Source organism: Botrytis deweyae, assembly GCF_014898535.1.
Source record: "Botrytis deweyae strain B1 chromosome Unknown BDEW_002, whole genome shotgun sequence".
NCBI lineage: Eukaryota > Fungi > Ascomycota > Leotiomycetes > Helotiales > Sclerotiniaceae > Botrytis > Botrytis deweyae.
In genome coordinates, this window is record NW_024066209.1 from 1,596,091 (window position 1) to 1,617,631 (window position 21,541).

Below are 21,541 nucleotides of genomic sequence, written 5' to 3' on the forward strand. Positions count from 1 at the left end.
ATCTGTTTTGATGATTGCTCAGACGTTTTTGGAAATCTTTCGAAATTTTGTAATCTTACCTCTTCACTTAGTCGAGTGAAATCCCGACTTTTCTTTTTCGTTTAGCTACCTACGTACGAGCTCTGTAGCGTTTCGCTCGACTGATCATGAATGGGTTATGTTTTAAATTCTTTCTTTTCTTTTTCCTAATCTTTGAAGATGCGGTGGGCTGAAATGGAGTCGATCATTGCCTCGGGTGTAATAATTTTGGAGCAGCTGGATACCTGCATACAAAACATAAACAAGTAGGTACAAGTGACTACTGCACGTCACGTTTGATTTACACCACGTGCGACGGATACATACTTTCTGTAAGTGACCAAGTTTTTCGAAGAAGAAGAAGAAGAAGGAAAGAAGAAAAGAAGGCTGGAAAACTGGAAAACTGGAAAACTGGAAAACTGGAAAACTGGAAAACTGGAAAACTGGAAAACTGGAAAACTGGAACGTTCAAAATGTTATTCGTTTGATTGAGTTTTTGTTACTCGGTGGCGTGGAATTGTGGTAGCGGTAGGACCCTCTCACGATTTGTCAGTGGCATCCCCAGATATATGGGAAAGTGCGGGGTGGAGGATGGATGAATTATTCACGTAGAGGTTGCTGTAATGATACATGCCAGCAGAGAAGTCTTACGGGAACACCAAGTGCCTCATTTCTTGTGGGCTGTCAAGTGATAATTTTTCACATAAATCGAATTATTTACAAGTAAGTTTGCAAGAGATTGGAATCGTGATGTGCGTATGCTTGTCAAAGACTCCAGGTTAATCTGTTTGGTCTCACATATATCGAGGGGGAATGATTGAAAAGCTTTCAATACCAAGTCTGCCATGCCACCGCTCTTTCTTCCATTGAAAGCAGTAGAGCCAAGTATGAAGAAATGGGAAGATCGTGGTCTTCGATACTTTTTAGTCCTTGATGAAGATATTGATAGGGGTGCAAAAGGCAACTCTTCTCTCTGCCTTGGTCTTGGTAGAACTATCCTACGTTCGCGATCATACCCTTCCAAATGGCATGTTTACATAGCTGTATAACAATACTCTTGTGTTAGCTATTGCAGCAAGTGCGAAGACCATTTCATGGACAATTTCAAGGTCTTTCAGATCCCCTATCTGGGTTATTGTTACCATTATCTCTCTGATGGCAATGTTGCGACGAAATGAAACCCAATTCTGAATCTCCTTTAAACACCGGTTAGTCTTCAATTGCATGCTTCATTCTCTTACACGTGGGATATCCAATATTAAACACGAGTTGGAGCGACGTCGAAGTTAAAGTTGTTTTCCGCAGGTAGTTTCTCCCAGATTCAAATGAGGTGTAAATTCAGAGACACTTTTTATGTAAGCAATGATATCATAACTCGGGGCACTCTCCCAGCAACATCATTACTAAACTTTGATAAAGAACTAATCCAGATCTCTGAACAATTGGTAGAAATCACTCTTTGTGTTCTCAAATTGAAAACTGCAAGTTTTATTAATGTCTCGGTCTTTGATCGAATCTCTACAATCAATTGTTCCTGGTTCAATAGTGTCAGTCATTCCAGAATCACAACGTCATGGACCTGAGACTATGTTCCTTAGTGCATATACCACTTATCAACACTTCAACTCTAATAACTCCTTCTCTTTTGTTTAATAATTTTCATATCTCAATTTAATCCCATTTGTACACCAAATTTACTTGCTTGTGTAATTTGTATGCATTCTGTGTCAGTAACTCGTCGACAAATCTTCCGAAGTTCAGTCTTTCCTAATCTTAAGACATATTCTACCACTAGAGTCAAAATGGCAAATGAAGGACGATCAGATAGCTTTGGAAAGGCTCACAAATCACTCAATGGTATGTCGAGATAGCTTCAAATCACCATTCAGTAGGAAGAGACAGGTTCTAACTGGAGATGAAAAATAGTATTCAACAAGCCTCTCGGTCAATTTGCGAAAGGAACTGGATTTTATAGAAATGGGCAGTGTGATGTTGGTCCAGAGGATACCGGAAATCATTCAGTTGCTGGTATGTCTCCATTTCTTTCCTCGCCCTTCTTTTCATCAAGAGATACAACTAATGCATCTCAAAGCGACTTTGACAGACAGCTTCCTTGATTTCTCTGCGTCCCGTGGCAACAATCTTCGCGATATCGGCTTGACCGGAGGGAAAAAATGGTGTCTATGTGCTAGTCGCTGGAAAGAAGCAATGGAAGCAGCAAAAAATTCTAAGGACGAGAATTTAGTACCTAAAGTGCATTTGCATGCTACCCACGAGAGAGCTTTGTAAGTCTCCCTTTTCATGCTTGTCACCTCAATTTCGAAATCACCATGGCGGCGACGTTCTCGTCATTACTTGCCAAGATAATTCCGCTGGGTTATTTTTTTAAGAAAACGGAAAATGCGTGGCGGGAGATTGATTATCAAATCAGAAGTGAATAATTAAAGGATTACATGAGGATAAGCTAACCAAAAATAGAGATGCAATCTCACTAGGGGATCTGAAGAAATATGCAGCGGAGCCAGAAGCAGCTAATGCTAGCACAGTACCCCAGAGTCGAAAGGGAAATAATTTGCCAGGGGGTGTTCCAACGAAGGAGAGGACAGAGTTGGCGGGGACCGATGAAATGACTGGGAGTCGGCAGAGAGGCAACTATTAAGCTCAAGATACATATGAAGATGATATGAGATTGGTTGGAAGGAAAAATGTGGCAGCTGGATGATCATTGCTTATGCGGGACTGGTTCGAATTCACGAGATGATGCGCCATTACCGTTGAATTTCCCAGAGGGTGAGATTCCACAGTCTGTTTCATCTCGGTAAAACATACTCTACTATTGCTCGAGTTGAGCGAGTATTTAAGGAGTGTGATGATTTTTACGGTGGTATGCAAGCAACTGGTATATTTATATGAATTCGTATTGTGCCATAAAAGTTGTAAATTAAATAACACTAAATCTCAGTAGATATCCGATGTACATGCTGGTGAAGTTTACGGGCGAACAGTCAACATTCCTGATGATCAATTGAAGTGATTCGAGAACATCGGATGAGTAGTAGACTTAAAATCGATCGACGTGGAGAGTTTGCTTTGTTGAACTGTGATGGGTTGGAGCTAGTCTTCCACTCCCGTGATTTTTGATGTGGATTACAAACTCTCCTTCAGAACAGAATTGACTCTAAACTTGAGTGTTCGGATGTTATCATTTCTGAGCCTCTCCTACGAGCCCCAATGTTGAGAATTAAATCATCGACATGCCGGATAAGAGGAAAGGGATTGATGAATGACATCCATACACAATCCGAATTACTTTCTATATTCATGAATGTACAGGATAAACCCGTGCCACTCAATTGTCCGACAAGAAATCTAACCTCCAGTCTCCTATCACTATACACCACTCCCATCCTCGATTTATCGTAAAGAACCTTAACAACCACAAATCATCAATTAAAAAAAGCAACAGAAGCTTAAACTCTCCACTTATTGACACCATGACTACTCTTGCCTCCTACTGAATTCTACGAATTGAGAGATAGAGATGCAGAATGATATCGGTTCATAAAACTCCATGTGTTTGACTCTGTGTGCAAGTCTGAGTGATGAAGGGGCTGGATGGTATGATGTTGAATGCCACCGCCGCAATGTGGAGTTCCTAGTGCTGGAGGGTATTGTTCCACATATCGTAGATAATCATCGTCGTTTGGGCACGGTGCTATATCTTCAAAGACTATGTCACTAAGATTTGAGTGTTCTAGTCACTGGACTGGACTGTGCGCTCTTGTTTGCTTCTTTGCACCTTTGGATATTACATACCTTTCTTAGTCTGTGAATGTATTTCTCATATATGGGTGTGTTTGTGACATCTGTGATTGGGTGCATGAACCGTGCAAGTATACTTTTCGTGATTCACTTCTCCTGTATCGGTTATCTGAATGTGTCTTCGAAATTCTAATGGTTGTCTGAATAATAAGATGAAGTATTAGCAGCCACACAAACGCAGCTTATGGGACTTATATAGTCCGCCTCCATCCCGACAAAAGCCAAATTCATCTGGCATGCTCTACTAGTTTGCATAAACATTTGTCAATACTTCAAATGCCTGATACAACTACAAACTATCGCACTCGAGTTCCACAGTCAGCAGATTTCCAATCCCATCAAGACACCGCAGAAGATTCCAACATTACCAACATGTTCCAACCCGAAGAATGGGAAGGTCATGAAGAGGATGCGAGAGTGGCCAACCCCTTTCATGACATATATGAAGAAGGCACTCGCCCACGCCTTCACCAATCCCCAGCTAGCGGTCCCCCCTCCAGACCACCTAGTACCAACAGCTCCAACTACTCCACAAAGTCTCACCCTGACCTTAGTTGCTTACCCCCCTCTTCCTTACACTCTCCTACTCCATCTTACAAATCTCGCGACCGACAGGAAAATGCCAGATCCACACAATCAGCCACTTTCTCTCATTACCCAACAAACCACATGCTCCCCCCAATTTCCCCCTCACCTTCTTACAAATCTCGTGATCCAATCCCCAACACCATTTCAAATTCTACCTCCATCACCAACTCAACAAACCGCATCATCCGCCTCCCTCCTCGTGGCGTTTCCCACTTCAATCCCGCCACCAACAAAAACTGGCTTCCAATCCTGCAATCCTTTCTCTCTTATACCTTCACCAACCCCGATATTCTCGAGGAAGCACTCGAAACCCCCAAGAATGGCGTAACGTGTGTTGGAAAGAGTATGCGAATCTGTTTGGATGGCAATGAAGGATTGGCGAAACTAGGTGAGACGGCCATTAGATTGGTGATGAGGGAACAATTTTATTTGTTTAGTATTCCTGAAGGTGTGTTTACTCTTATTTAATTTCTCCGTATTCTCTTCGGCAAGATAGCGAGGGGCAGCCACGAACACGCTAACCCGACTTCTCCAAACAGTACAAGCCTCTCAAATACTAAACCGTGTTCTCTCCCGCACCTCCCTCTCTGCTTATCCGACCATAGCGTCATGTATTCGCCCCCAGCCTAGTGTCCCAATCTCTTTCCGCAATATCATAGAACTCGTCAAAGAGGACACGCGAGAAGATAACACCCGTGTTGTTAGCAGAGCAGTCAAGGCGGTGATTGGGGCTGTATATTTAGATGGTGGGATTGAGAGTGCGAAGAAGATAATGGAGAATTTGCAGATGGGAATCAAATTGCCACCGGGAAGTAGGAGGTAAGATGGAAATGGGAAGAGATGATGTGCAGGTGCTTGCATAATGTGGTAGATGATATTGGTAGCTTCAGATCTTCCAAATGTGGTAGTTAATCGACAGAATTTCAATTATCTATGTCCAGATCGATGCGAGCTCCTTGAAGCCCAAAATTGATGGGTGCAAATCTTTCACACGATCATATTGTCCCCAGGATCACCAATTTTATTAACTTTCTAATTTTGAACGACATAGCGCTGCGAGTCTCTCATTATCAACTTATATTGTTCTGGAACGTGTTGATATTGTATCATATGATGATAGCTGCGAATTTGGTAAATTGGTCCGAAAATGGCTAGCTTGGTAATGGATGTGCCAATAGTATTTCTTTTTCGTTGAGGAATCAATAGAAATCTGTTTCGAGGGTTCATTACACGTTCAAGAACCGGCGTCCCTTCCCGATTATCTAGTTACATATAGGTACTCTTATACTCCACGCTCGCAAGATTACCGCCACGCTTATGTATTATTTACATAAGCAGGCTAATAATGACCACAGCATCTTACGATGACTAAGCAATGCTGCCTAAAATCTCAAAAGCTCACGAATTCGAATTGAAACTGCCTAACGATACTGAAGGGGGATCAGTGCTTGGTCTTGAAAAAGAATTACTATGTTGAACCTCATGCGGTTATGAGAAGATAGAAATCTCCATTCTCTACAATTTCACTTGGCCAATGAGCCACGTGCAGGCGTTCAGCGAGAAGCCCAGGAGGCCTCCCAGACCACTACGATAAATATTTAAACAATCTCATTTTCACCGAAAGCTGAATGATAGATTTTAAAATGGTTTCTTAAGTATTCGGTCAACGTTTATACATCTCTAAACAAGAAGTGCGAACCTTGAAAATACCACAGGACCGATTAACTAATACTTTACACTTGTCGATCACATCAGTCCAACAATTGGAACTTGGAATAATTTCCAGTAAATTCTCCGGAACAAATCGAACAACGAATGATTAACCTAAGTCAGAAGTGAATGAATAGAGACGATACGACGGCAACATTAGCTCCTTTACAAACCCTTCTAAAAGGCATGAGCAAAGAGCAAATGCAAAGTCATACGATTTGTCTTGATTCTTATCTGCAAAGAAGTAAACTTTATTGATTGGTATCAGTCTCTACAAGAGCACTTGCTATCTAATTGACACCGACTTCATCTTCAACAACTCAAGAGCACTTGATCTGTGCACGGACCATTTCAAGCACTCTCATAAGGGTCCAAATAAACGTCAAACGACCTTCCAAGGGACTTACAGGCTCGTGGAATATAACTCGGTGGTTTCTCGCTTCTCCGAGGATTGTACCGGTACGGGTTTAGCGGGTAGAGTCGAGGGAATCTTCCTGCATGTGCCGCAGGGGATATCTCGCCAATCAGCTTCTAGCATAATTTTCGATTCAGCACCCATAAAAGCTGCACCCCCCTCCTCATCCTGCCCACCTTCTCTTACACTCCTTCACCTACTTCCATTTCATCGAAATTCATCTCACAGTCATCAGCAAATTGATCCCACACACTCCGGACATTCAAACAATCTTCTAGGAATATTAACACGTGAGTAACACTTGGTACCCTCGATCGGCTTGATCATCGCTTGATGATTCCGTCTAGATTCGTAAGAATACCAGCACGGCCGACACAATCCATCAACAGCTCACCACCTTTCAGTGATTCATCAAACAAACCATCTTCAATCATCAAACAGTCATCCCTAATCGTCAATATAAAAACGACCTAGTCTATAAAATGTCAGGAAATACTTCTCCCGCCATGAAGAACTTGCCGATGCATCATTACTTAGACTCTACTGTGTCACCATACGAAATGGAATGGAACACCGTTCATAGAGAAGCAATGCCTATATTGGCCGAATTCTCCATAATGAATCAAAGATCACCTGCTCCCAGACAGAAATCTGTCCATTTCGCTCCTAGAGCCATTGACAATGAATTCAACGAATTCAAGATAAAACCAAGTGATAAAAGACACAAGAAAAATACCACCGCCTCCAACGTTACTAAGGATTCGGGAAGGAGGGAGATTCCATCATCTTCGAAATCGTTCAAGGCTGGTTCTTCCTGCTATGACCTCAGCTCGAATCCAATTCAAGCATTCAATCGTCGCAAAATTCAGGATAAAACCATTGATCGACAGTACCGAATGGAATTCGGATCTCAAAATGACAGTGCTGTTCAAAACCATCAATTCAAGCTTATTGCAGCCAGTACTCAACCTCAATATCCTCCCCGTGTCCCAAGTCCTCCAGTGAAGCGAGAGCCACCACCCACACCTCGGCCTATACGATTACCTACACCAGATTTTGAAGAAAATTGCGATGATCATCTCTACTTCTGTGACTGTCTTGGGTGTTATGAAGCTGGGAGGCCCCGACGTGTTGTTGAGCGAGAAAGACAAGAAGCACCGGCGTATTTGAAAATGGAAAATCAATGTAAGATAATTGTGAAAACCAAGCCAATCGCAACTGACCTAGATAGATCAAGCAGCCACTGCCTACATACGCAATGCGAGACCAGCCGAAAGCCAGCAAAGACAGGACCTTAATGTCACATCAACGGAAGATTTTCATGTGAACAATTTAATACGGTTGGGATACCCTCGAACCGCTGTCATCATAGCTTTGGAAGCGTGCAGATACGATTTGGAAAAGGTAAATGTCTGAACCACAAATCATCGTCCTTGCTGATTTTGGATAATAGGCGGTGACTTTTTTGAAATATAATTATTGAACCCCCGTATTTGAATTTTGATTTCCTCTCTCTTTTCCAGTTCTTTAAAGCAAAAAGATGTTCTTGAATGGCGGATTTGCTTCGACAGGGCCCGTACATGGTGTACTTCGTATATTTAATTCCAATATATATATGTGTGTGTGTGTGTGTGTGTGTGTGTGTGTGTGTGTTCAATATCACTTGGATCTCCTAGCAGTCTTTAGTCGTTTTCGTGAGGAGTGGCTTGTAATTCATGTGAGAATTCGCTTTTGAGGGCAAGAAGTTTTCGCACAATAAACCCATATTCGAATGTGCCAGGCATATAAACGGAGGAAGCTGCCAAGTGAAGCAGATAGTAATTTTTCGGTGATATTTTGTGGATGATGATCCTTTTCATCGTCATTTTCTTTGAGTGAGAACTTGTTCCCTTCGGCATCAACTTCGAACTTTTCATCACATCTGCGGACAAATGCAGGCAGCGATTTTGCATTTTCGTAAGTGTGGGAATGCGCCAAACAGGCAGTGCACCTTGCTCGACATCGACCTTTTTCAGATGATAGCGTTGTCCATAATGCTATCATTCACTCGTCCGACCGGGTATTCGCTCATTATATCAACCACCGAGAAAAACTTCCAAAGCAAAACTAGTCGTGTCAATTTTTCGTAAAGATATTGATGAGTTAACTTTTTAACATGTCGTTGAAGCTGACTTTCGTCAACGGGAATCGCGTTGTTCCAAATATGGTTAGATCGTGAGTATGGTTGGGCCCGTGCATGCCCCGCCAAAAGTCTGAAGCTTCACCCCACCTTGTCGTCAACAAGCTTGACAGCTCCCCCTCCGACCTCGCTGATAAATCACTATAAAATCTATTGTTGTAAAAAACTGTTTTGAAGAATCAACCTCGAGAATATACTTCGAATCGTATCAGTCAAATATCAAAATGTCGGACCTCACTACAGTTTACTCAAAGGACGCTGCTTTCCGTAAGCCTCTTCTAATTCCTGTGGACATTGACTAAATTGAGGGCATTACCTCTTTTATACATTAATCTAACAACCCTTTAGCAGCAGGACCTTACTCCCAAGCCATCAAGACTTCATCTACTATTTACTGCTCTGGACGTAAGCTTGCCCCCGATTTCGATTCCATTTCTCTAACCACAGTATCCTATTTCACAGGAAACATTCAATTGACCCTTCTCCTACAGAAATCCCATGCACACCCGAAGGCGAAATTCTCACCCTCGAGACCTCCAGCATCTCTGCCATGACCGAGCTCTGCATCAATAACTTGTCTGCTGTTCTTAAGGAAGCTGGAAGCAGTATTGAGAAAGTTGTTAAGGTCAATGTCTTCTTGACTACCATGGACAACTTTGCGGAAATGAACGGAGCTTATGAGAAGCTCTTCAAGCATAAGCCTGCAAGAAGTGAGTTGATGTGTTCCTCCAATGAAGAGAGAGGAGGATGGGAAGAAACAGATGAAGGGTGATGGACATGAATGGATATGCTAATGATATTGCTCTAGGTTGTGTTGCCGTATACCAATTGCCCAAGGGTGTCCCGGTCGAGATCGAATGTATTGCTTTGGCTTAAAGCTATATGTGACAAGAAGAGAGAAATGCCTAGGAAGGCCCTAAAAATGACGATGCCGATAAAGCTCTTCTGTGATATCACGTTGAAATCATGAAATCATGATTATACGACAAATTAGCTAGTATAGGCGTCGCTACTACTGCCAATGAATCTCTTGACGGTCATGATTTCAATAGTTGAAAATCTAGAGTCAGAAGATAATGCTATCTTAAGTTTCATTATCAAGCACTACAACCGTCCTGCATCTTTTGTACACCATGTGACGTTTGCCAAGTACCATTTCATCATATTTCTGGGGCCTTCAACGCTTCAAATCATTAGGATTCTGATAGCTCAAATTGTCTCGAGAATTGGGACTATAATAATATTTGTTTCCGCAGACTGACACTAAACATGAGTTCACCGTGGTACGGGTATTTGACGCCGCAAGTGGTCTCCGGATTTCATCTTGGCTCATACACTCGAACAAATCGTGGTCCTAGGAGCTAAAAACATGATACTCCTCACCTGATGTCGGTCTGCTATAGTGCTATATATTCCCAAATTCCATGATGATCAAGTGTGGCGCTATACTGAACGCGTAAGATGTGATGATTTGAGAGTCCAAATCCGGTGTGATATAATAGAGAGCATGCCATTCGATCACTTCAATCCATGAACCCATGGAGTACTGAACTGAATACATAGAACAAATTATTCAAGATGTGGAAAATTCCCAATGATACACACAACCCAATGGTGTTTCCTTGTCTCGTACACCCACTCGAACTGGGAGACTATTGAACTTTGAGGGTAATGGACAGTCTTTAACAAAAATTCGGTATGTTCATCAACAGCGAGTCAACCACATGTACAAATTTTTGCATAAGAGGTGGACATTAAAATGAAAATGAAACGCCGCACACACACACAGTGATAACACCATATTATATATCGTCTGCTTAATAATATTGCTAAGAAGCTTTGGAACAATAGCGAAGTAGATCTACTACTTCTTCCAGCTTAGTGCGAGTAGATCATTCTGTATATGCCTTGCATATTAGTAGTAGCTTGCAACTAAATTCCAATACTAATCTATCACATACGCAATAACGGTTAAATTACCGGTCACTCAACATCACTTGGTATTGCTGACCTCTGTGTGCTGATATATCGCAAGATGTCAGAAAGGTGTAAACCTGGAAATGTTGAACTTGGAATAACCAATCTTTCTATACTCTACATCGCAAGTCGCTATTAGACTTCTCAACAAGAATAACTTGATGATCATTTTTTGGTAGCTCGGAGTGTTCCGGGAAGCAAGATAATTCTTGAAGACTTTGTGACATCAGTGAAGTAATTCGAGTCGAATTGATATATAATAAAATGTCAAACACAAGTCAACGTGCAGAGGAAGTTAACGCCTAGTATGGATTGGGTAAGATGACGTCTAATAAAGTGGTTTTCATACCCTTAGGGGTAGGGTCGGCTTGGTGGTAGTTTCAATTAAGTTCATACACTATTTTACACCTATAAATATGACTTAATGTCTTGGCAGACAAGGCCTGGCTCTAGTTTATATCTGGATAATCGGAGGGCAATCAGTAGTAAGCAAAACCCAGAAAGTCTTGTAACAGAAAAATGGATTTTATTGTAATGGATCTGGTTACCATTAGACAAGCCATACCCCTTGGGGCTCTGGTGTCGAACTTATAATACATTATATGCCTATTCAGGCTAGCACCTTCCTCTGTAACCACATACGCAGCTCATCACCAAGTTTGACAGGTTGCAATAATATTTATCCACCATTCAGACATCAGAATATACATAGTGCCAAGATTATAATAGTCGGACTTCCAGATACTACCCACATGATAGCTAACCGGCTCACCAATCAGGATTCAGGAATCATTATTCGTCATGATTCTTTTCAATCTCCTCGCTAAGTATTCCCCTGAATTTAAGTGACGGAGTCGGATGAGCTTATCTGCCGCTGTCAAACCTCTGACATGGGATGGGAATCCCAGCACGATTTGTAAAGACTAGCCCTTTCTGTTGGACTCTGAATCTTTAACTTTGAGCTTCCATAAATTTGATTGGACGTATTGTTCATTTTTGAAAATCCCCTTTTCTTAGAGCCGATTTGAGATCGGAAATCTTAATTATTTTAGGACTTTCGGGTATTTTTTCGCAGATCTCGAGTGAGAGAACGATTATCAAAATGAGAAATCTATAGAGTTAGAATGGAGTTCTAGATTTCTCACTGTCGATACCTAACTAGTAGTCTATTCTTATGGAAATCCTGACGCTGTTGTAACTATTCTAACAGTTCTAGAACTCTTGGAAATATGACATCAACACCTGTCAACATCATCACCACAAGAGTTTACGATCCCCTCATCGTCTATAGTCTATCTCGGATCTCTATATCCTAGGAGTGGAGATTTATTGTTGATTCAAGTTGCAATATCAATACTTGTCTGTTCACCCAGTGAACTCAAGACAGTTTTTGATATAGTCGTTGGAAAAAGAAATTGAATCATTAGAAGATACATTCCTTCAGAACAAAGTTGAAATTTCCTTGTTAATTTCTCCACTCATCATTATAATTCTGATGAACAACCTTCTGTGAACCATTCCATTATACATAAAAATTAGATAAGCATCAACTCATATCACTATCTAATGAATATCAATTGACCAACTCACGTACAGATAGTCAACTCAAGATCACCAGCCACTATCTCGATCCTACGGGTAATCCCAAGCTCCCTTCTAATTTTCGCCCTTCACTAGCCAGCCGACTACACATCTAGCTCATCCAATAGCCCCACACTGACTACACACTCCCAAGACGCCACTACCCGCTAACATTCTAGTGACGCCATCTTAGTTTCTTCTTAGTCTCTGACTATTTCATCATATCCTGTCAAACATCACTCAACACTACGCGAGTAACTATTTTAACTTTCACATACAAGCTTCCCCTAGTTTCTTCTCTAGTGACACTATTACACTAGCTCTCCACAGCATCAACCTAAATCTTAGTCAAACAGACCATCCACGCACTATCACAGTCCATATAAAAAACATCAAAACAACACTCCACAAACTCAAAAGCTCCAATTGTCTTAATTCCACACTCCCAAGACACCATAGTACACACTAGCACAGTAATCACTTCATTCTAGAATCTCCCTAACGTCTGGCGTCTAAACCTTTCATCATATGGTGTTACAGCCCCACAACATACCATAAAATTCCCATTATTCAACACTACCTACTTCCCCTAACCATCCCTAACCTCTCCCAAACATCGCTAACTTCCCCCAACTTCCCCTAACTCTACCCAAACAAATCTCGCACATCCATCTCAACCCCGCGATCGCCCACCCTCACAACCTTATAATCCACAACCTCACATATCCACATATAAGGCCAACCTATCGCCTACCATCTCAACTTCAAGCTTAACTCCCACGCCCCCCCCTCCCTCAAATCCTTATCATGCAACTAACATCAACCCAAAGTAAAAATAGCTTATAACTATAACCTTAACTCAACATCCACGACTTCAATCCTCTTCGTCTACAAAATTGAAATTGATTCTGATACATACCCCCACCCCAGACTAGCATGTAGCCAGACTATACCCCTAAGAGCATGAAAGTTATTAACCCCTAATTGTATCACACAAGTAACAACAAATACCTATTCAAGCTAGGTAGCCAGCACCATCTTCCCACCTCGCCTCCCGTAATCACATCACATCACATCACATCACATCGCTCGCTTCACCAAGCGGTCGCGTATCGATATACTCTTATTAAACGAACGAATCATACTTACACTACTACAGGGCTACACTACCTACTCTATCCACTCTATCCACCTACCTCAATGCATCTACCCCCACTCAGCATACCCCCATCCATCCCCATCCCTCCCCACAAAGTCTATCTTCCAAGAGCTCATCAGATATAAATTGGACAGCAAAATCAAAACAGAGTTGGTTGTAATATTTCATGACATGAAAAGATTCATCACCACATAGCATAGCATCATAGAAACAAAGAGTAATTTTGATATGTAAAAGTCCATTGATCTTTATAATCTATTTACTGGCCCAGCACCATTTATCTGCCTACCAATCCTCCAACGCAAAAGTTTTATGAATGCATAACAGAGAAACCTAAAGGAAAAGAATGAATTTAAGGATCTAAAGTATCAAGAAGTACTGCTGCAGACAGTACTAAACTTATTCATCTGCCTCGTGTGATCAGTAACTCATATTGATCCCCAACTAAAGCGGCCGCATGAAACAATGAAGTGAAAAAAGAAAGTATGATCAGAGGTCCATGAACACCGCCAGTCATTAACACATTATCCCCCGGCAATTTATTTCCCATCTCCAAACGCCAATGTGAACCAACGAATGAAAGACACAAATAAATTACCCCCGTATAATGAATTGTATTTAATGCTTGGCCTTCGAATCATTATCATACTTGGTCAACTTGGGCATAATGTTGTCCGCAAAGAAAGTTGATGCCAGAAAAATGCAAATGTCAAATGTGGTGTTCGCCATGTACTTATGGAGGCGGCCTCAATGCATTGCAATGAAAGGAATAGAATTGCGGTCGGGATTAAAGAGGGCTTTGAATAGCACAATTGGTCTTGGTTCCAGAAGAAAAGGATTGTTAAGACAAGCAAATGAATTCCGCTATTCTCAACAGTAATGCTATTGCGCAACCATTGACTCCCTCAGGTTACTTGGCGGTGGTTGTTTGTGACGTCGACCGAGTAAAGTTGCTCCATCGAGATTGAGTTCGAAGGCGCCGTTCCTTGGTTTGATATCTCGCTTTGCAGATGCGGTTACCTGAGCACTGTGCTGTCCATAACCTTTAGCAGGGGCTGCGGATTTTGGATTCAACTTTGTATTTCGCAAAGCATCACCGACTTGCGCAACATCTGACTGTCCAGATTTGGGTGCCTTTGAAGGAACTCCGTTCTCATCGTAGTTCTCCTCGTCGCTCTCGTCGAAATCTTCATCATCGATGGGGTTGAGGGGGTTCAGGGCGGCAGTTCCTCTATAACCTTGCTTGAAGTTCTTCTTTCGTTTGGCTTCCTCTTCTTGTCTGTGAACAGCATAACCGACGTCAAAGACTTCACGTAAATTGACAGCACCGGGGCTTCGGAAATCCATACGCCTGCCTGCTCCAGGAGACTCCAAGAGATCGGGGTTGAAGGCTCGCAAGGCACCACCCAATTGGCGTTGGCGTTCAACGGCTGGAGTAGCCAATGGTGGAGCATCAAGTGCTGCGTATGTAGGTTCCTCGGAACCCTTGATCCAAGGGTGTTGAAGGAATTGATCGATTGTATATCGTTTTTTGGGATCCACAGTCAATAAGTGTGAGACAAGGTCTTGTGCTGGCTTGGAGATTTCATCCCACCATGGCGAGAGGAATGTGTATTGACCTCTTGCAACCTTTTCAGTCAAAACCTGAATACTTTCGTCGTAAAATGGTGGGAATCCGCAGAGCAAGGTATAAAGAACGCAACCTAATGCCCACATATCAACACTTTTGGAGTATCGTTCGTCCTTGACAATCTCTGGCGCTGTATATCCTACGGTTCCACATGGTGTCATGGTTTGGGTATCCCATACGATTTTACTCAAACCAAAATCGGCAATCTTAATCTTTCCGATACCACCTGATCCAACACCCTTGATAAATTCACCCTCGTCTTCCTTGTCTTCATCTTCAGCAGATTTTGGTCTCGGGTTCTTGGTTGGAATGAACGGTATTGGCTCGAACAGAATGTTTTCTGGTTTGATGTCCCTGAAGAATGACGTCAGTATTCGAAGCGTTGAATGAACGACAAACAAAAAACGAAAGTGGGGGGTTGGGGAGTATCTTCACCTGTGGACGACACCCTTTTCCTCGTGAAGATAGTGTAATGCCTCTGCAACTTGTCTAATAACATGTCTTGACAAGTCCTCACTAAAGTAAGTAAGGCGGACGATTTGATGGAATAATTCTCCGCCGGGTGCCAACTCTAAAACAAGATAGTAGTATTGTTTTGACTCGGAAAATTCGATGAGTTTTATAATATTAGGATGATCTAGACCACGCATGATGGACACTTCTTTGAGAATGTTTTGTCTCTAGAAATGATTGTATGATGTTAGCCATTATTGAATATGATACAAATGGAATGTCATTGACAGGAGTGAGTAAAAATAATTCCGCACCTCCACGCCCTTGGGTTGCTTCTTGTTGAAGTTCGGATGAAGATGAGCATCTGCCTACCACACCACCACACATGTTGGCAAGGTTTCCAAAACAAATCAAAGAGAGGATTATAATGAAAGATCTCAAAAGGTACTTACCTGATTGGAGTTCATCTCATATTTTCGCACAACTTTGATGGCCACCTCTCCAGCTTGGCCCTCTAAGTCTTTGGCCTTGTAAACATTGCTGAATGCTCCATCACCCATTTTCTCGATAAGTGACCATCTTTCAAGTCCAGGATATCTTGGTAAACGGTTGTTATTTTCATTCGAGGCGGCCACTAGTCTTGCCAGTTCGTCCTGCCTCGTTGAGCTGGATTGTCCTGCCATTTGTTGTTGTCCTGCTGCATGTGCAGCTTGATTTGCAGCTTGAGCTCCTCTATTTCTATTATCTTCGTTTGCAACTGAATATGCATCACCTCCAGGAACTTGATGTGCTTGATGGGCCATTACGCTAGGATCTGATTTAGCGTGATGTTGAGGGACAGCTGGAGCGGCAGGTGCAGCCTTTTTCGTATCTTCATTGCCTTTTGCACCTCCCTTGCCTGAATTTGTTATTAGCATGTTGAGTTTTGAGGAGAAGAAGAAGAAGGTGCGGTTGTCGTGTTAATTAGAAAGAACGGGTGAGGTGTGAAAAGTGTTGAAAAGGTTAAGCAAGACATACCCCGATGAAGAGCATTTTTAATGGCCTGTGAGATGGAAGACATTTTTAGTAAGTAAATGATTCGGATAATTTGATAAACACAATATCAAAATTGCGAGACTTTGAAGAGAAGGGGTGTGTAATCGGATTCGGATTCAAATTCCTGTAACAAGCAAGGCAAGACAAGAGGGGGGAAAAGATATGAATGAAATTCAAGGATAAGCAAGGATCGGAAATTTTGGAAGCGTGATTGGTGATCAAGCAAGGGAGTGACCCAAAAGTGTAATTTGTAAATGTGAATTTTTAAGACTGTAGAAAGTACTTTTGAATTGAATGTATCGAAAGTAGGTAGAATAATAGGTAGGATTGGTGACCAGGTAGTAGGTAGTAGGTAGAGTGAGCGAGTATGTCAATATCAAACAGATGACTCTCTTTCTGGATATTTTGAACTTTTTTTTTCGGTTGTATGAGGGATACTCGTAAGGGATGAATGAGGGATGAGGGATGATAAATGACGGCCGACTAGGGTAATGTACTTGGTTTTATGTACTTATGACGATGAATTATTTTTTTCCCTTTGTTTTAGTGCTTTCCAAATTCCAATCAATTAAAATCCGTCAAGGAGGGTCTGTGGGTGACCTGATTGATTGGCTATGTGATAAATAAAGTAACAAGTGATAGGGATTTAGGGAGAAATCAAACAACACAGTCAAGACGATATTAGATTTATATCCCATATGTGAGTGATGACGATGCTGAGGAGGCAGGTAGTACCTGGGTAGGTAAATTGGTGGATGGCTAGGTCGGTGCCGGTAGATGGCTAGACGGTAGATTGACTGTGGCTGTCAAGTTGCCCTGATGAGTGAATAGATCGAATGAATACCAAGTAGGGCACTACACTACTACTACCTACCTACCTATATAAATCGATAGATAGATGTGGCATTCTTCTAGATACCTAGGTTTCTACTACCTAGGTCCCTAGGTCGGGTAATCCTGTTGGGTAGGTATCTACCCCCATTGGGTATCGATTTATATAGCCCTACTGTGTAGATTTGAGATTATATAAGATACATATATCTACTGCGTATATCAACACGGGGTAGATCTAATGTCTATCCGAAGAAAGAAAAAGGTACCGATCATAGATAGGTCTTGTCCGTCGGTCGAATTTGCATTCGTACTCTGTTCTTTATTATTTATTTGAATTCCATCTACGAGTACCAGCTTGTAGACATTTGAATCCCAGTCCGTCCTTCAAAATAAAAATGATACAAGTAATATCGGTCGGCACGGCCTAGTGGAGACGCCCCTCCGTCCCTCCTAAGCCCCTATCAAACATCTATCTATCGATTTTGGTTAGCTCTTGAGTCTTGATTAATAAATTTCGATGCAATTGACGTCATGCAAGATCTTACATACGTCATTAAAAAAGCCTTCTTGCTTCAGGTCTCTTATCCCCTCATGATTACCATGCCAGTCCCATCCTGTATTTAATCTATTTCCCCAGTCCCACCTAAGCACTAGCTCCATATTTCGTCAACACCCCCCTCCTCGACGATTTATTGGTACGACATGGTACTCGCCCTGCCCACTCCAACGAGTTAGCGGGATCAAGTCACCATGGGTAAATGCACTGGCTTTACGTCGAGGCGGATGGGTTGAAGACATTAAGACATATAAATGCTGTAACAACTTACAAAAACCAAGTACTGTAAACGCACAGCATAATTCAAAGTGCACAGCTACATGCACCCCACAAGCAACTTGCAAAAGATCAATCAAGCTCGGAACTACCAATAACAACAACGCAGTCTAATTAGATGCATGCATGCAGCAATCACAGGATGTTTACGCACCATGAAAGGCACCGTGGTCATAGCAAGTTGCTACGACGGTTCGTATGGGTCTGGTTTATGTGTGATCGCCGAGATTATCGATAAATGTTTCCAGGAATGCCAGTTCTCCTATTTGACATGCCTGTAATCAGCCGATATTCCATCACAAAGTAGAACGCAATGTAGCTTGCCTGAGATGTAAGTTGACTCTGTTTCTTGTTGATGGAGTTGTATATGAAAAGAAGATATGACTTCGGCTTCTCGGTGACTGTGCATTGAGTCTGTAATACCACTCTAGGCCATCCTTGGCTGATATGCTGATAATATGTGATGGGTATTGATGTGTGGTGGTCGTCGGTTCGCGCGGCGATTGTATGGAGAAGCTCTGTTTAGAGAAGCGAATTGAGAAAGGGAGGTTCGGAGCTCTGACTTTTGACTGCTGTTGAGAAAACATAATGAGTGGGAAGACATGATCTATTTATAGAAATAAAATTGATATTATCATACAAATTTTTTCAACCAAACTCCATTGCATTATTTGTCCTTTGTAGATAGTCGAGTTCTAGATCACTTAGTGCTAGTGACGATCGCTTTTCCCCAGATCTTCGACGAAAGATAAGTCTACCCAATATTTGAAGCTAGATTATCGTAGATATATCTATTTTTAGTATCATTTCAAGATGCAAATATATTCAACCAGATCAAGGATGGAAACTCCTAGTATACACATGTTCCAGGAAGTATGTAGAATTGTAATCAGCAACAGTCCAATCACATTTCCATTCACCAAGATTTGAAACGTCGTCTGTCAAGCTGGCATTTACAACTAAGGTTATGTGGGGTTCGAAAAAAGACGTCACTTATACTTATTAGGTTGTCGTAGTAATTCCACAGATCAGTGGCTTCGCACTAGCTCAAGTCTTAGCATCATCCATTTCTGACAAATGGCTGAAAGACAGAAGATAACTAGTCAGGTAATAGTATGCTTGGAAAATTTCAATTTTGATGAGTTCGTTGACTCTAACGTGGCGACGGTTTACATGAGCATACCGGTAGTTGAAAAACCATAATGGTAGTCATTTGTCTTCTGAGTCAAACCAAGCATTCATCTGATCTCACCATTTTGTAGTTCTCGTGCGTCAACTACGGTTATACGCTACATCATGCTTCGAGAATTTATCGGCATAACTAACATTGATATAGAGTCGATACGTACTATTTGATTGCACTCTGGCTACCAGAATGGAGCTGATCGACAGATTTTCTTCCATGATATTTATTTGAATTTGGGCTATTTCAAATGGCCCCGGGGCTGGATTTCATCGTGATAATCACTCGAAAAAGTGGCATGTCACTTATTACATCAGTAATAAATATGACCTCGGGAAATATATCAAATCTCGGGTCCTTCGCTTGCTTGACACTCCTATACTTCCGCTTTGCCGAGATGTCAACCTTGAGGAAACTATCGAATTTCTATCTATGACTAGCTAGTAGCTAATCGTCTACTAAAGTTTAACCAGATGCTAGCTTATCGAAAGAAAGATTCAAGATCAGCAAGCAAAGAGCAACGTCATCTCTCTCTGACATATTTAAAGAGGAGATCCCCCCGAGAGTTGGGCGTTTGTGTGTTCCAATCTACTTTCTTTCATCTTTATTGAGTTTCTACACTCAATTACTCAAGAGAATTTGTCCTCGACCAAATTCACGTCTCGATTGTTTATGATGCGGGATATGTACTCGCATTGAGGTCTTCTAGTTCTTAGCGCTTTAGCAGCACCTCTGCTGGCGACATAAAAGGCGAGGCGATGTCGACAATGGGGCTGCAAAAACTCTGAGATATTTCCGGACACCTAAGACAACTTGAAACAGCAGCTTAATCAGCGTGATTATACAAGCCACGGATTTCAATGTATTCCCAACATCTTATTGAAATGGTATACATCAGGAAAGCGAAGGGGCATAACTTACAAAGAGGAATTACGCCCATGGGCCTTTGACTGGGAGATCCAACACTCTGGGGAGGGGGGGGGGGGGGGCTCTAGCGAGATGTTACCTGCGTTATGATGTTAGTAACTCCTATAAAGAGCCAAGGTCGACGCCGATGTTGGCGTTGATTAGGAGTTTGATACCATTCACGAGAGGCGAAACGACAGAATCACAAAAACTGGAACTAATACCGGAAACGGTCGGGAGTCGGATGGCTAGGAACGCATGGCCAGAACTCAACAGCAGGATCTTTGACGCTGCATGTATGGAGTGATCCCTTCATCAACTGCAGCAATACGGATACATTCAAGATTACAACTAGCTGGTTCCACATGACTCGTCAAGGAAGAGGGAGAGAATCGAACTTTTGCAAAATACTACCTCCTCACAGCTCACAACATACTCAAGCTTCAAGGTTTACTACTGGATTATCCTCGATGCCCGAAGTCCATACTTTGAATCTTTGACAGAAGATGTCACAGGTGATGAACGCTATCAATCCCCATCTACCTACACACCGCAACACACTGGAGTTCGAGATACCAGTCGTGCTATTTTTACAAGTTGATTCATAAAGAATGTTAACATTAACTACAGAAGATCCCAGCGATACTATTCGACTCTTCCACTTGGATGAAAATACCCTCATACATATTCACTTCTTCATTGAACCCAAAGCATATTCATTTGCTTTACTTTGCCACAACATACTAGCAAGGGTGATAAGACTAGCTGGAGATACTTCGAACAAACGTTTTCGTCTCGCTTATTCATGCTGAGTATTTGATCAGACTGAAATAAAAGGACAGGATAGCTTTCGTTGGAGGATATATCAGAGGAAATACTCAACAGATGTTGAAGAAAAGAGACCCTATTGCTTCATTTATTATTCCACTTAGTATACGAAAACAATGATATGCAAATTTACTATATTATTCCATTTTCAGTCTAGCAATGATTAGTGCCTCACTAAAGTAATCAATCAACGGGAAGTTAAACATACCACTAGAAACTAGTACAATCTTTAATATTCGCTAAGCTCTACGGATGACCTCTTTCATTGTCCCTGCCCTTGTTATCCTCGCTTAAAGATTTCCTTATAAGAAATTCCTATAGTATTATTCATCATACCGATGAGAAATATAATTCTCTATTCCATTTTCTCAGCACCCTACCCTATACTTCC

General features: G+C 41.8%; 5 protein-coding genes across 5 annotated transcripts; 4 read left to right on the forward strand and 1 right to left on the reverse strand.

The window, feature by feature from the left end:
• Window positions 1–1,484: 1,484 nt before the first annotated feature.
• EAE98_001173 (uncharacterized protein) lies at window positions 1,485–3,000 on the forward strand. Its single transcript, XM_038948790.1, has 4 exons — window positions 1,485–1,875; window positions 1,945–2,046; window positions 2,111–2,303; window positions 2,497–3,000. The coding sequence occupies exons 1-4, from the start codon at window positions 1,734–1,736 to the stop codon at window positions 2,675–2,677; spliced, it is 618 nt and encodes a 205-aa protein (XP_038815056.1). The 5' UTR covers window positions 1,485–1,733; the 3' UTR covers window positions 2,678–3,000.
• Window positions 3,001–4,116: 1,116 nt separating this feature from the next.
• On the forward strand, window positions 4,117–5,251 carry EAE98_001174 (uncharacterized protein; the record flags this gene model as incomplete). The annotated part of the gene is made up of 2 exons (XM_038948791.1): window positions 4,117–4,876; window positions 4,968–5,251. 2 exons carry the CDS (start codon window positions 4,117–4,119, stop codon window positions 5,249–5,251), a joined length of 1,044 nt encoding a protein of 347 aa, XP_038815057.1.
• A 1,784-nt stretch (window positions 5,252–7,035) lies between these two features.
• On the forward strand, window positions 7,036–8,036 carry EAE98_001175 (uncharacterized protein; the record flags this gene model as incomplete). The annotated part of the gene is made up of 3 exons (XM_038948792.1): window positions 7,036–7,738; window positions 7,785–7,957; window positions 8,007–8,036. 3 exons carry the CDS (start codon window positions 7,036–7,038, stop codon window positions 8,034–8,036), a joined length of 906 nt encoding a protein of 301 aa, XP_038815058.1.
• A 920-nt stretch (window positions 8,037–8,956) lies between these two features.
• Window positions 8,957–9,608, forward strand: EAE98_001176 (uncharacterized protein; the record flags this gene model as incomplete). The annotated part of the gene is made up of 4 exons (XM_038948793.1): window positions 8,957–8,999; window positions 9,081–9,137; window positions 9,224–9,442; window positions 9,541–9,608. The coding sequence occupies 4 exons, from the start codon at window positions 8,957–8,959 to the stop codon at window positions 9,606–9,608; spliced, it is 387 nt and encodes a 128-aa protein (XP_038815059.1).
• A 4,723-nt stretch (window positions 9,609–14,331) lies between these two features.
• Window positions 14,332–16,592, reverse strand: EAE98_001177 (uncharacterized protein; the record flags this gene model as incomplete). The annotated part of the gene is made up of 5 exons (XM_038948794.1): window positions 14,332–15,433; window positions 15,515–15,759; window positions 15,847–15,900; window positions 15,985–16,430; window positions 16,550–16,592. 5 exons carry the CDS (start codon window positions 16,590–16,592, stop codon window positions 14,332–14,334), a joined length of 1,890 nt encoding a protein of 629 aa, XP_038815060.1.
• Window positions 16,593–21,541: the final 4,949 nt, after the last annotated feature.

What these genes read in the sequence shown, in the direction of transcription:
- EAE98_001173 (XM_038948790.1), top strand. Translation starts at nt 1,734, where the DNA reads ATGCATTCTGTGTCAGTAACTCGTCGACAAATCTTCCGAAGTTCAGTC. An exon ending in CGGAAATCATTCAGTTGCTG is followed by an intron (nt 2,047 to 2,110) that starts GTATGTCTCCAT and finishes TGCATCTCAAAG; the next exon opens with CGACTTTGACAGACAGCTTC. An exon ending in GCTACCCACGAGAGAGCTTT is followed by an intron (nt 2,304 to 2,496) that starts GTAAGTCTCCCT and finishes AACCAAAAATAG; the next exon opens with AGATGCAATCTCACTAGGGG.